At 39.4% G+C, this 15064-nt stretch overlaps 1 protein-coding gene across 2 annotated transcripts; it reads left to right on the forward strand.

The window, feature by feature from the left end:
- Window positions 1-5396: 5396 nt before the first annotated feature.
- On the forward strand, window positions 5397-14412 carry LOC144459406 (uncharacterized). 2 transcript variants are annotated; one of them, XM_078163359.1, is made up of 5 exons: window positions 5397-5715; window positions 11733-11786; window positions 13569-13676; window positions 13890-13918; window positions 14118-14412. In XM_078163359.1, exons 1-5 carry the CDS (start codon window positions 5655-5657, stop codon window positions 14226-14228), a joined length of 363 nt encoding a protein of 120 aa, XP_078019485.1. In that variant the 5' UTR covers window positions 5397-5654; the 3' UTR covers window positions 14229-14412. The 2 variants fall into 2 exon arrangements, with proteins under 2 accessions (XP_078019485.1, XP_078019486.1); XM_078163360.1 differs by having other exon boundaries at window positions 5399-5715; window positions 14151-14412.
- The last annotated feature ends 652 nt before the right edge of the window (window positions 14413-15064 follow it).

The raw sequence follows: 15064 nt of genomic DNA on the forward strand, positions 1-15064 counted from the left end.
TCAGAGGAAGTCAGTGGGTGAGGTCACATGTGAATTTTGACCCTGTGCATTGCCTAAATGTGGAAAGTGGAGTGTAACAAATACTGCATGGTTACACTTGGTTTTATATGTCATGAGAGAACAATATACATAGCCTACTACTGCCTGTAGAATCACTATCAACTGTTCCATCTGTTTCAATGGGGTACTGGCTAAAAAAAAGACTTTTGAAAGCATGAAATCACAATTTCTGTTGAGCCCTCACTGGCCCCAGCAACAACTTCATGACTCCACAGCCCCAGCATCAACAGTGTATGGCTGTGCTCCATCAAGGTGCCATATTTAAGCCGGTCTATTTCTGTCGTGTTGTATTTCAAAAGGTAACAGCCTGCCTCTCTGCAGACTGCGCCTTCCACACTTCAGATAATCAGTCAAATGCTCACCCTGCACATGTTAGTTGACCAGCTTAAGGCAGTAACACGTGCTATTTTCTGCAAAAATGGTCAATACATTAGACATATATATGTTGAATGGAAAAAGTGCTGTAAACCTACACCATGTCTCAATCAAAGTGCATTAATAAGTCACTTACAACTTCCTCCTTGATATGCAATGTATATATAAACATGTATACATATCATATTTCACTAGTCTTCCAGAGCATATAATGATTGCACTTGCAGATAGTGTGGTGGTGTTTTGTTGTTGGTTTTTTGACAGGGTAAAGTCCCTGCATTATTTTGGGGAGGTAGACGTAGTTGCTGAGCAATGTGGGAATATCTTGTTGTGAGCAGAGATACTGTATGGCATTTCCCTTTTACTGTCTGCATTCCCATCTTGTCCAGAATAAGGCATGGGCCTCCCCCCTCATTCCCCTCTCACACCAGTCCTCCTCTTCAAGCCCTTTTATCCAATACTCTCTCATGCCGTAGAGGGATAGTTTTGATTTTTTTAAGTGGTCTTGTATGAGGTACTCATTCATCGTCAGTGTATTACCTACAGTAGATGGCAGTCGGCGCACCCCAACTTTGGAGAAGCAGGCAGAGCACTGACACATGTACTGCTATGGATGGGATCAGCAATAAAATGTATTTTAGCCACCTAAAAAAAAAAAGTCCCACCCAAACAATAAATATCAGTTTAAGTGTGTGCTATATTCAGAGTATTTGTACTGCTTTACCTTTTCATCAGACAGGGGCGGACTGGCCATCTGGAGGTTCTGGAGAATCACAGAATGGCTGGTACTCCAGGACGGCCGGCGGCCGCCACGCAGTCATCACCGTTTTTTTTGTTTGTTTGTTTTTTTTCCTTTTTCCCCCTGATAATCTACTGTTCCACGTCCAGTCCGCTAGGTGGCAGCCTTTAAATTGGATGCCAGCCGGTCCATAGATTTCTAGGAGCCGGCCGGCCGCCAATCAAATTGAGGAAGAAGGAAGCGCATACCGTATGCGCACCGGTTGTTGTGGGCTGGGCTGAGTCAAAGTCCAGGGCTGTTTTTTAGTCCTAGTCCGCCCCTGCCGGCAGACATTGATTTCTGGTCTGGATCAGAAGCCGATATAGCTCTTTCTTCAAAGTCAGACTTCATAGAGAAAAACAGTGATTTAATATTGTTGGTCTACCGCTGCCTTGTTCAGTTATTTCTTTTTTTGTGTTATTGTGTGACTTTGGTGTTTAAAGTGGCCAATTCAGATTCACCAAAGTCGCAACATAACACAAACTAACTAACTGAACAGCGGTAGACCAGCAGCTGCTGTTTTCAGCAAGCCAAAATTATTGTTTTCGTCCATGGAGTCTGGTGGCTTTAGATCGAGCACTGATGTGGTACTAGAGTCATTAACAGCCTAACTGTTGGAACAGGCCGTCTGATGGAAAGGTAGAGCACTGGAAATACACTCAATATAGCATACACATAAACTGATCTTGATTTTTTTTAGGTAGGTTTTTTTAGGTAGCTAAGATATGTTTTGCTGCTGACCCCCATCCATAGCAGTACATTGCTTAGTTTCTATTTTAATAATCAGCCACTTTTCCAAACTGGGGGTGTACTGACAGAAATCTATTTTAGGTAACAGACTACGGATAAGTACCTCATACAATTCCACTTAAAAAAATCTGAATTATCCCGAAAGATGATTTCTATTGACTCCCAAAAGGACTTAAATGACCAGCCCCAAAATGACATATATTACTAGTCTAACTGTTCTAACAGTAATGGTTCTAATGCAGTTTTAAAAATGTCTGGAACATCATGAAACAATTCCACTCCAAACCAGCATGGTCAGGTTTGGGAAAAACATCATGGTTTGGCATTAAATAAATACTTTTGTCACTAACATAACATGACATACAGTATGTCATGTGACATAGGTGACATACGAGACATTACAGATGCCATTAGCATGGCATGCTACACATACTAGCATACTATACTAAGTTGGTATTAAAAGAAGTCAACGTTGATTTTGGTTAACTACGGTCTCTTCAGTGAAAGTCCCAGGTTTGTTTGACCTTTGACCCTCTTCGATATTTGTACAACACAATGTTGACAATGTTGACATCGCTTGTTACGTCACGTCACGTCACGTCACGTCACGTCACGTCACGTCACGTCACGTCTCCTCTGCTCCTGCAACTACCACGGTCACAAGATGGCTGTAGTAGTTATGATAAATGCAAGTAAGCTGCTCGCACAGTCAACATATGTGGTCATGTTTTTCGGTGAGAGCGAGCTGCTTTTCTCACCTTTCTCATTTTGCCTCCAACCCTCCAAGACCAACTTAGATCCAGTTGTTGTGCCAACCACAGTTATTCCCTAGGTCCTTGCCAAGAAGGTCACCCACACTGTAATGTTAAAGTTAAATTCAGACCTAATTCTTTCTTTTTGTAAACTTTAAAATTGTAAACTTGAAAGGTGGTTGTAAAAACACTTGTAGTTTTCTCATTATTTATCAGTAATTTAGAAATTACAATTTGATATTCAGTAAGTAATTTATGAATCATTCTCTGTGACTCAGACATATCAAACGGTTTGTTTGCTGTCTTATCTTCCCATGCAGGAGATGGATTTTTAAGATATTCATTTGAGAGACTGATCCAGGATGTGTTAGCTTGGTCCAAGGCTAAAGCTGGGTCCAGGTGGCTAACCTCCACCAAAAGAGGATAAATATTCCCTTCCTTCCGGTAAGTTGTTTTACTGTATGTCATTTCTTCTTAGCTAATGAGCTAGCAACTTGTGAACATGCAAGAGGGGTGCTGCAAAGCATCACCTGGGCTAAACTAGCTGTATATAGTCAGCAAATGCCTCCAGACTGTGGGCTGGTTGCTGGATCTATTGTTTTGTGTTTCTGATGGTAAATACATTAATAATGTCATTTTGTGCAATCAATACATTTGTTTGTGCATGAAATCCATCTGTAAAATTCAAAATTTACTACAACAAAAGAGTCCCATAGACATAATATGAGGTAAATTCATGATTTAGGATAGTCAACAAGTGAGATCGGATAGAGCAGCTATGACCAAACTTTCTCATTAGCTAATTCATGCTAATGTTATCAGCCAACACACTCTCACTCTGACTTGGAGTTTCCACCTCCACATACGAAGTGCAAGCTACCCTGGTCGCGTTGGTTGTTGACATTCTGGGATGCCATGTCAAGTTTTGCCTGTTATATGCATTGGCTTCTTTCAAGATACACTTCTGTTTTCACAGGAAATTTACCATTTACATACAGTCTCTTTCAAAATAAACGTACTACATTGGTACAACCCGCAATTTGAAGTTTTTTTTTCCTTCAACAACAAACACACATGGTTAGGTTTAGGCAACAAAAGCATGCGGTTAGGATTAGGAAAAAAGAACCGGGTTTGGCTTTAGAATCTTACGGAACACAAACACCGCTCTCTCAGGTGAAAGTCGGTGTTTGTTAGACCCATCCACCACCCCTCCTGCCAGCTCCAGTCGGCCGCCTTAACTTTCGTCCTTGTCCCGCCGCATTTTGCCCTGACACAAATTCTAACGGCAACCAGCCGCATATCATGCCAATGTTAAAGAACACCTTTTTTTTGTTGGTTTTTGATGCCACAAGTCACTGTCCAAGCTAACAGTTTATAGCATATAAAATATGTACAGGAAATACAAACATAAGAGCATGCATTTAGATCATATATCACTGTGATACAAAGATAACAAAACAAAACAAAAACAAAAAACAGTGTTAAAAGAGCGAGAGAGCTGACACAAATATAATTTGGGTAACAGACACCTTAGAGTGAAGTCCAGTGCACCAGGGTCAGGATTCAGTCTTTGTTTGTGGCATTATGACTGACACCCACATGTGTTCTGGTTGGCTGTGACATCACAGGGAGCCAGCAAGCAGCCTGGCTCATGCCCCTTCATGCCCACTAAGAACTGAGACAGACAGGCAGAGGGGATAACTGGCCTTCAGGACCGACAGGCTAGTTAACCCAGGTAGGATAAATCTAGGACAGCTGAGGCAGATCATATACATGAGAAGATATGAAGATCTAGTGACAGAGAAACTTTGTAACTTACCACACATTTTTTCCCCCCTTCAAAACAGTCAACACAAAGATAATGGCAAGATCAGTTTGTGTTCAGAGCACCTGTATGATTATTTTTCACACAGCAGCAAAAACAATTTGCAATTAATTTTCATTTCCTGTGCGTGATGAAATGAAAGTGTCAAGTAGGTTGCTGTAACATGTACATTTGAAGTGCAGATTCTAAGTGGTATTTAAAGATGATGAAGGTGTTTCCCCGAAGGTTGCGTAAGTGTTTTTATCTGTCTGGAAAAAAATGTATTTTTCCGATTTCATAGATATAAAATTAGAGGAGCCTAGACTGCAGCCTGAAGCGTTAACTTACATAACATATCTTAATGGCACAGCCAGCCGTTATTTGCCTTGTGTGAGGGGAGTGATGACAGGGCTGCAATAACTGATACACCGAGGGCTAATATAGCAGGTGGCTGACCAATCAAAGGGGAGGATTAAAGCGCTAAAAATGCTGTTACATCATCATCGCATGAAGAAGTCAAGAAGTTAAACATGATCGACAAACAAACTGCCAGACAAATTGGATCCAGTCCAGTTTGAGCCGAGACCTTGACCTATGATATTTTATCGGCGGTAATAAATCTTTGGAGCGTCATGGCTGCCATGGCAACATCTGGCCCCCAAATCTTTCCACCCAAACTTCAGTAACCAACATCCAACAGCAATCTATGTCAACAAGTATCAGTGCCAACCACTCATGGAGGCTTCTATGAGCTATGATTGAACATATAAATGAGACGAAAACAAAAAGAGACACACTTTAAACTTATTGCAACACTTTGCTAGGTTCTGAAACATCACTTCCTTTCCCAAGAAAGATCTAACATACAGCAACCAAAGTCAAAGCTATCATGACGTGAATGTGAGGCAAACAACTGTTGTAATATCATGGACCAATGCTTGAAGGAGAACTTCTCAATAGTCAGTGCTAACACTGAGGCATTACAGCAGCTAAAAGGACAAGAGTCAAATAGACGTGTAATCTTTTCATCAGCAAAGCTTTAAAACCCACAAACTCAGGAAACCGCTTGTCATTCTATGTGAGAGAAGACTCATGCTTTAAGAAGTCAGCACACTACCCAGAAACAACACAAGAAATGAGAGCTTTTCAGATGAGTGGGTGTTTGTCAGCTGTCATCAGGGCTGTCCTCATCAGTGGTGAGTACTGTGGACATCTGAAAGTTGTCGTTATATTCTCCACTTTACGTGATAACTACACATGCTGTGGTGATATATTTGGTAGGTGAGTTTAAAAGTATTGTGAGCTTTTTGATTGTTAACAGTAATGGTAAAGACTATTAGAAGTCAGCAAGGCCGTCTTGACAGTTGTTAGTAATAAAGTTAACTGCCACATGAAGCCAGCAAAAACCAGCATATGAAACTACAAGAACTAAAAACAAACTTTAGGAACTATATTCAAGGTTATGTAATCTTAGTTTGCACTCTCTGCCACAGCTAATGGGACAGCTAAAATGATGTAGTGAGATAGTCGAGGCTACACTCAGCTAAAGCTATCTAAATTTCTGCTTAAGCTAGCTAGCTAAATATCCCAGGAGCTGCTATCTCAGCCTTTGGACTTGAAATCACAATTTGGTGGCTAAGCTACCTTTAAATTACATTCTAAGTTTAATAAATTGCAAGTTAATTTCATATATTGATTTGAAAATAAATATTAACACTAGAAGAACAGAGACAAACTCTGTCTGACCAGGAGGGAATATCCTAAAGTTGATTAAAAAGCTTTTATCATAACCTATCTGACTGAAATTAGCCTTTTGCTAGTATGTTAAACTTGTCAGCTAATCAGCTGTAAATGTTTCAGCATCATTGTAGGCTAATGAATGCTGCATCAAGCTAAGATAGTGATTTACAACTACAACAAAACATGTAGCCCTAAAGGGACAGGTCATCCAAAAGTCAAGATTACATATTTCTCCTCTTCCCTGTAGTGCTTTCTAGAGATGTCTGCCTTCTCTCTAGTATAATGGAACTAGATGGTACTCCACTGTTAGTGCTGAAAGTGCCAAAAAAAATACATTTTAAAAACTCAACAGCAATGTCTCTCTCCAGAAGTCGTGACCCAGTTACTCGAGATTAAACACAGACCGTGGCATTGTGTACATCTACTCATAGAGTGCCCCAAGAATGAGGCCTCAAACACAGCTTTTCCTCACAGCAATGAGGTCTGAACTGAAATACACAGGATGATTTTCTTTTTTTTAATGGGTATAATTACTACATTCTGCTGGTTTAACCTGTTACACTTGTTTATTGTTTGTTATTATGTGGATTGGATGGTTGAAGCGTGTTCAAGTGTGTTCATTTGTGAAGATGAACTTACTGAACAAAACATCATAAACTTTTTTGTTTTTTTAAGATATTTTTTAGGGCATTTTGCCTTTAATAGACAGGACAGGTAAGTTTTTGAAAGAGGGAGAGAGAGAGGGGGTGACATGCAGCAAATGGCCGCAGGCTGGACTCGAGCCCGGGCCGCTGCGGCAACAGCCATGTACATGGGGCGCCTGCTCTACCACTTAGCCACCGACGCCCCAATAAACTTTTGTTTTGAGAGCTTTTTTTTTTTTTTTTTTTGGCAATAATCCAAACTCAAATTGTTGGATCTTTGACAAGGGAACCAGGGCAAAGCTACTTTCCGCATCAGCCTACAAAAAACACCATCCCTGCAGTACTCTATGATATTAATGGCATTCTCCTTGACTGAACTGTTAGTGATTTGGTTGGCGGTGTAGTTTGGTAGAAAGAAAATTTGTTCCTGCATGAAACTGCTCACAACAAGGTCTGTGGATTATCTTGAGTAACCAGGTCATGATTTCTAGAAAGAGACATTGCTGTTGAGTTTTTAAAATGTATTTTTTTGGGGGGGCTTTTAGCACCACAAGCTGAATGCTATCTAATTCCATTATATTTGAAAGAAGGCAGACATCTCTATGACCGATACCTCCAGCACTCGACAACTCACACCAAAACAATCTAGACTGATAAATAGCAAAACAAGTTAGAAGAAAAATATGCATTTTATATTTTGGGTTAAATCCCTGAGCTTTAAATAAAAATGTTACACAAAAGTAATTTTAAAAAAAGAAAGCTGAAAGAAAATATTGTATACTGTATTCCCCCTTGTATTTAGTGTCAAAGGTAGAGTGCAGCTATCTGCACTATTGTGTAGGTTCTGCTATTCTTTTTGGAGGGTAAATTAGTCCAACAGGCAAAATATGAAGGCATTACATCCTCTCTACACGTTGCACAGTTTGCCGATCAGCCTTAACTCTAATTCCTTTTTTCTCTGTTCCACTGCTTCGGTAGTTACTGATGTTCACCATTTAAGGTCTGGTTTACTGACTTTTGACCAAAGCAGAAAAGTTAATGTGATATTATTTGTGATATTATTTGCAGTAAAAGTTGTCTTTCTGCAAGATTTGTACTTGTGTCTTGACTTGGGCTGTGAGTTGAAGCCGTGGAGAGCAGCCAGTCTGCTTGCTGGACATGACACATTATGTAAGAGGTCGCGCTGTGGTCACTGGAAACCTTATCTCTTCCAACACTCAGGACGCATTAAGATGAAATTACCATAGACTGATACATAACACATAGATTGTCCCATGACTAGTCACAGGTTCAACCCTTGCAACAGCCAAGGCTTTGAACTCCAGTTTATGACCTTCAGCAACCTGTTCTTGACAGGAAATGCATGTTTCTTCCTCCACTAGACAGTAGAGCCAAATGCTGCCTGAAAGCTGACCACTGAAAATTTCACAGGTTACTCAGTGTTGTTTATTGATTGGCTGATTTAAGCTGAAGCTGCATATACTTCAGTTCTGATTTAGGATCTCATCTAGTAACAACAGGCCAGGTGCCAGAGCTGCCAGAGGAATGTGACTGAGGGTTTTAAAATGTAAGACAGCCACTTGCTGAGCGTGTATGCTCTGTTTCAGCAACACCCTGATCCGATCTCAGTTACAGCCATGCCTCACCACCCACAGTATCACTCCTCTGTCTTTTGGCGTCTCAATAGGAGCAGCTGAGAGCATGTCTGAAGAGTATGTTGGCATAAAACTGGATGTCACCTTCCTTTTTTCTTTTTTTTTAAAAAAAAATAAATTATATGTCTACAACCTAATATTGGGTGATTAAGCTTGTGTGCAACATAGATAGGAATATAAAACCATTATAACATCTGATTAATAAAGCTTTATTGCAGACACAGGTCCATATAATGATGATGATTATAACCCACATATTTTTAAGGGGTATTTCATGACCTTGAATCTAATTACATTATTGTTACTTGCTCACTATAAATTGACCCAAAAAGTATTTTCAGTGGACTGTTTAGCCAGTAATCTAAACGTCTAAAAAAGTGCTTTAGACTTTGCTTTGCTTTACATGTGGAATTTAATATTGTGCTTTTAGTTTGCATTATTTTCTACCATCCCCAAATGTAGTCTGCATATTCAATTTAATCTAACACCTACTATTGGGATCTATTCAGTTATTTGTATTTTATTAAAATAAGATCCCATTTCCCATGAACTTGATTAATTCAATTCTTTTAATACTTGTCTTTTCCCATTATCTAAATCCATATTTTTTTCTGTATAATATATGTCTCTGACATTGCCCTGTCATTTGCTTGTGACCTTTTAAAGAATATTGAAATCAATGAACTTGAGTTTTAAAGTGTTTGTGTTTGGTTTAAAAAAAGCTGAGAATACCCAACACAGTCTCAGAGAAATAGATGAAATGGACACAACCTCTTAACAAAGCATTATATGTTAAAAAAAAGTGTCACAATTACATGCTAACAACATTAAAACAATGCCATTGCATTGCATTACATTGCATTGGTCGCAGTTTGTTTAGCTTTAGGGTGGTGGTGTGTCTGTCTCACTCTGCAGTTACACCTCCAAACCACTAGTTGCCGCTGGGGTTTCTGTGACCTGTTAAGTTTATTTGATTTAAAACACACATTAAACATGGCTTGGGCAAAGCACTTTGTCTGTGAAACACATTTTTCCCACAAATACAACATGCTATTGTTATTAGCACAAACCTATGGCATTTTACATAGTGTAAATTAGCGGCTAGTGGACTTTTCCTCTACTCATATGAAGCCAGGGGCAACAACAATATTTAACAAAGGTAACGTTACAACATTTGTCTCAATTACAGCTCACAAGGTTCATGGACAAAACAACTGTCTCATACTAAACATGTTTTCCAAACAAACACAACATGCTAACATTATTAGTACAAGCCTATGGCATTTTACATTGTATAAATTAGCCTAGTGGCTAGCAGTGTTTTCCTCCACCCATATGACGCCAGAATAAATCACACAAAAGACTTAAAATGCTATTTGTGGGAGCTTTATTGTCTTGACAATTTATTGTTTCTTATCTGTGAAATAAAAGTAAATAAAAGCTTCATTTCCACTGAGGGAAATTGTTTCAGCTTACATAAATAAACAGGAGGTCTGTGTCACTGCAACGTGTAGTTACATTTCTGGAGAGGTACATGTCAGGCTTTACTGTAGGTGTGGCGTCAGTTTGACCCAGAAGTATAAATCCCATTTTAAGTGGTGGTGGGCATGAAATGAGTAAAAATGATGTAATAGCAACATAAAAACAATGTCACTGCAACGTGCATTATGAATGGTCGCAGTTTGTTTAGGTTTAGGGTAAGAAAAACAATTAGGTAGGTTAAATTAGGTTGTTTTTATTAAATTACTACACACAGACACCGCATGAATTAATGTACTTTTCTTAGTTACATAAAATACATCGTCAAGTAACAACATTGAATTTTGGTTTCACACGAGACAGTCTTTAGGTTGAAAGTCCATGTTAGTTTGACCAATTCACCGTAACTCCCACCCACCCCACACATTGTCACTCTTTATACTTTATTCCTGTGTTCACCATGACAAAAGATCCATTGTGGTAGTGACATTGTTTTTGCGTTTCCAGCATGTAAATTTAAGACGTTTCGTGCCCACCCGCACTTCATGGGAGTCCATGTAGTCCAATATGTCCATTTCACATATTTCTATGAGACCGAGCTGCAACACCACAGTTATTAGGGCAACACAGTTATTAAGTTTTAAAGTTTGAACGGGGCTCAGCGGGACATTCAGTGTGATAGCGGTATTTACGTAATATATAGTAAACAAGCTAATGACGAATCAGAAATGTGTAACATATATTTTATCAATACTATATATCAAACAAAAGCCACAGACTGTGTCTTATTCAGTGTCTGTGACCTGTAAATTCACAACTTCAAAGTAATGTTATCTCAGAGCCTTATGGTGGAAAGTTTCTCCTCTGTGCCGCTGCATCACGTCCACAGCTGTCTGTACCAAAGAGTAGCGTTAATGTCGAGAGAGCTCACTTCACAGCAGAATCTAGGGACCAAAACATCTCCAGACGTACACTGCACAGCACCCTGACTAGCTAAATAAAAACAAATGTTTGACTTGAAGCAATCTCAGTTGACTGAGAGGTCTTAGAGTGATGATTTCAATCTCCAACTTTCAAGGGGCAGCCCTAACAGTCACCATGTAGTTGTTAGAAGTCCGGCTCTGGCACGCTGTCAACATGCCTACCAGCAGGCATTTGTCAAGCTAGGTCTAAAATAAGCAAGTGAACTGTATGTGTTTACCTATTAGTGTGTGTTTGTGTGTGTGTTTCAGAAGACCCTCAGAGCTTGTCTTTGTGTATTGCTGTAAATGTTGTAAACTGAATTGGTCCATATTTTTTATTCATTTACTTTATATTAAAAGTGTATTCCAAACAATCTAAGTATGCACTGGTATAAAGTCTTAAACAGCACACAAGTGATATTTACTGTATATTATCTGAGGCAAGAGCCAGAGTTCAGAGGTTAACCTCTCTAACCACTGTGCTTGTTACAGGGTGGCTCATATACTCAGTGGTGAAAATCTGAGGCTGCTACTGCCCCAGCAATGTTTAAAAAGCACTGCACAGCGCAGCAGGTGCATGAAAGCTTTACTTAGTGATCACAGAGTATTGTGTCAGTGCTGTGCAGAACGCCGACACTGAGCTCGACATTATCTGATGTAAACAGCACTGTGGTGTTGCCTGCTTCCTGTTTTTATGACCTGTTAGTAATTCAGTGATAACAATGTGTTTCAGTGTGTCTGCTGACGAGTGTGAGAGGAGATGGAGCAGACTCCACAGAACAACCAGGTGGGTCAACAGGTTATGTTGAACACACAACAATTAAAAGGTTATTTCCAAATGGGTCAGTGAGTATAGGTCATACTGCAACATGAACCATATGAAGGTGTCATTCATTTAGCAACGGTACTTTTTTTAATAATGAAACAGTGAAGTTCTTTGAGTTTGTTTCTAAATGCTGTGTAGATTTTTGTATTTCAAAGCAAAACCTTAAAGGGTCAGTTTGGCTAACTTACAGAGAGACATTTAAAGGTCCAGTGTGTGCAGATTACACATAAGAGAACTGCAGCTGCCAACGTGAAAAATGCAAATGGCCCTGTCTAGACCCAGTGTTTGGTTTGACCGTTCTGGGCTACTGTAGAACAAACATGGTGGACTCTGTGGAAGAGGACCTGCTCCATATGTAGATATAAACGGCTCATTCTAAGGTAACGAAAACCCAACAATTCTTTTTTTTTTCAGGTGATTATAACTTAATTAAAACATAGTTATGAATACTACATACCATTTCTGCCAATGCATGTCACTATATCCTACTAAACCTTCACTTGTTTAACCTGAGTGTCATTTCATATTGACCTTGAGTAGATCAGTGTTTCCCAACTTGTGGGGAAAGGCCATAGGGGGTTACAATATGTTAGGGGTCATTAGATGATTATAAGAAAAAATCAGTTACGTTAGATCCCGGGTCTTCAACAGGGGGTCCTTAGAGTTACTGCAGAGGGTCTGCCAAATTAACTCTTGATAATTGAATTTAAGCTTTAATTTATTTTGATATTTTATTATCAAAAATGTGTCTAAACATACACAACATGAATTTTACATATAGATAAGTTGGTCATTTAATTTACAGTACCCAACATTAATGATAGGCCAAAGGCCAAAACACATCGATGCCATTTGGAGCACATCAAACATACGCCCCATTATTCTTAATGCACAACCCGAAACTGGACTTTAAAAATACATGTAAACATGTTAGTCCGACTGAAATCGTACTAAATTTAATTTCTGGAAGTTGAATTACTCCACCATGTATACAGTCATTCAAACCTAAACTTGCCAAGGCACTCTACGTATGTTCCACAGTTTCCACCCTGGGCTGTGACCTAGAAGTTGAATAGCATAACAGCAGAAGAAGCCGATAACAACATGGTGAAATCTACATCCAGAGCTGTGCCTTTTTGGACATATGAGGACACACAGTGCTGTACAGAGCTGTAGATTTGTCCACCATGGTACCAGTTTGCTGCTAGCTAACCATAGCTAACTTGTTTGTTGATTGTTTGGTCTGTGACGTAATAGGTCAACCGGAAAAAGGTCCAGTATTAACAAGCTGAAAGGGGGCATAGCGCTACTTATCATGGCAGAGTCAGACATACTTTAGTCAATTCAATGATACCCTTCCTGTGCTTGTATACTGGGACAAGGACAGTAGTCCAGTTAAATAACCAAAGCTCAACTTAACTGTGCATGTAAAGGTAGTGACTGACCTGCAGTGACCCACTCGATGATTCCTAGATGTTCCAGATTCACATTGCAAAGACTGATGACGCAATCAAATTTTCCGAAGGGAGCATGACACCATGACTGAGACTTTTATTTAGTAAACAAGTTGTGAAATCAAACATCTTCCCTTCCTTTCACACACACACACACACTGTTTAACATGTCTGAACGGCTGAACATGAGCTGGCATTCCTCAAACTGATGTTTGGCTCTGTCACAGGTTTTACGTTGCATCTTGTTTGTTAGTGGCTGTGTGATACCCGCTGGTTGTTTTCCATCCAGATTGGAAGTATGTTTTGATCGGAGGTGGGATCGGCCTGTTCTTAGCTGCTGGATTCATTATTGTCATGGCGTGCCTCATCAGGAAGTACATGTATAATGGCAACACAGGTGAGAGGACAGACTGAGATCATATTACAGACATTTGCTATTATAATCAGTGAACTGTATGATTGACTGAGCAACTGTTTTCTTCTGTTCACATTTGTCTTTATAGATTGTCCTAAATTAATCGCATGAAAGTTGGATAAAATATGACACTGTGCTTTGTATAGTATATTACCATTATGGTGTACTTATGTGTCAAACTGATTTTTCCTACAGGTGGTGGTGGTGTGAAGAGAACTTTAGAGGTAAGATGTTAACCTTGAAGACTGGTTGTTAATTATGCCACTGACATAACACAATCATAACTAATTAAATGTAATAATTTCTTTTTACTTTTGTCTATTTTCATATCAGTAATGGATGATGTCATTTATTAAAATAGACACTAAATATTTTGTAATAAAAAAATATTAAAATTCAAACATTCTGTTCTGTATTTTGAAGGTTCCCATAACATCTGTTTACTCTCAACCACAGCCTCAGGCGATGGCTTTGAGCAGCATCGGCCCATCAGAACCTCCTGTAGCGGCGGTGTCTAGTGACATGCAGTGGTAAAGGTCAGGCAGAGTGATTTGTAGGATGAAGAGAACCCTGCAAAAGTGGCATCTGGGTGGAAGGTCAACCAGGCGGCCTGCTGCCTTAGGTTTTGACACACAGACTGTTTTACCTCATGTACATTTTCAGCAATAACGTATCATTATGGTTTTCATAATAAATGCCCAAAGAATATTTGTCATAATGCTTTTTGTATTTGGCTGTGGAAAACTGTGTTGTTTGACAATCTTAACAATCTAGGTTTCAGCCCGAATGACTTTATCTTCTGTGGAACTCTACTTTGGGAAATTCCAGCTGCTCCACTGACACACAAACTGTATTATTTAGCACCACTCAGCAGAAATCTTCTGAACTAATAAGCATTTCATACTTTATCCACAAGGGGGTGATATTTACCTCCAAGAAAAAACAACAACCTTAGACCAGCATCTGAGCACCAGACCAGTCTTGTGAACGTCTTTTTGTATCTTGATGACTTGTGTTCAGGTCAGAGTATAATCTGATTTAATCATGACATTTAATCACATCTGGTCAATGACAATGTGTCCAAGTTTCCCCTCATGGAGCAACATCCCTATCAGCATAAAAAAATGCTTTCTTAATCTCAGCTCTCATTTCTTTTTGTAGCATTTTTCCACCTGCAGGATTTATGTATTCAAAGAAATAGCTTATTAGCATGGTACTGTGGTTATTGGACAGCAGAAAGTGAAGTTGACACTTAACATTGAAATCAGCTTTACGCTTGTTGAGGCACTTTAAAGTAGAAAGTATATAGGAGAGCAGAACGTCAATTACCTGGGTCCAGACCTTTGGTTCTGCCTGTTCCATCGGGTTTG

The sequence above is a fragment of the Epinephelus lanceolatus genome, chromosome 21, assembly GCF_041903045.1.
Source record: "Epinephelus lanceolatus isolate andai-2023 chromosome 21, ASM4190304v1, whole genome shotgun sequence".
In the NCBI taxonomy this organism is placed as follows: domain Eukaryota; kingdom Metazoa; phylum Chordata; class Actinopteri; order Perciformes; family Serranidae; genus Epinephelus; species Epinephelus lanceolatus.

Coding starts and splice junctions, on each gene's coding strand:
- LOC144459406 (XM_078163359.1), top strand. CDS start 5,655: ATGAGAGCTTTTCAGATGAGTGGGTGTTTGTCAGCTGTCATCAGGGCT. Junction 11,787..13,568: donor AGACTCCACAGAACAACCAG/GTGGGTCAACAG, acceptor TTTTCCATCCAG/ATTGGAAGTATGTTTTGATC. Junction 13,919..14,117: donor GTGTGAAGAGAACTTTAGAG/GTAAGATGTTAA, acceptor TGTATTTTGAAG/GTTCCCATAACATCTGTTTA.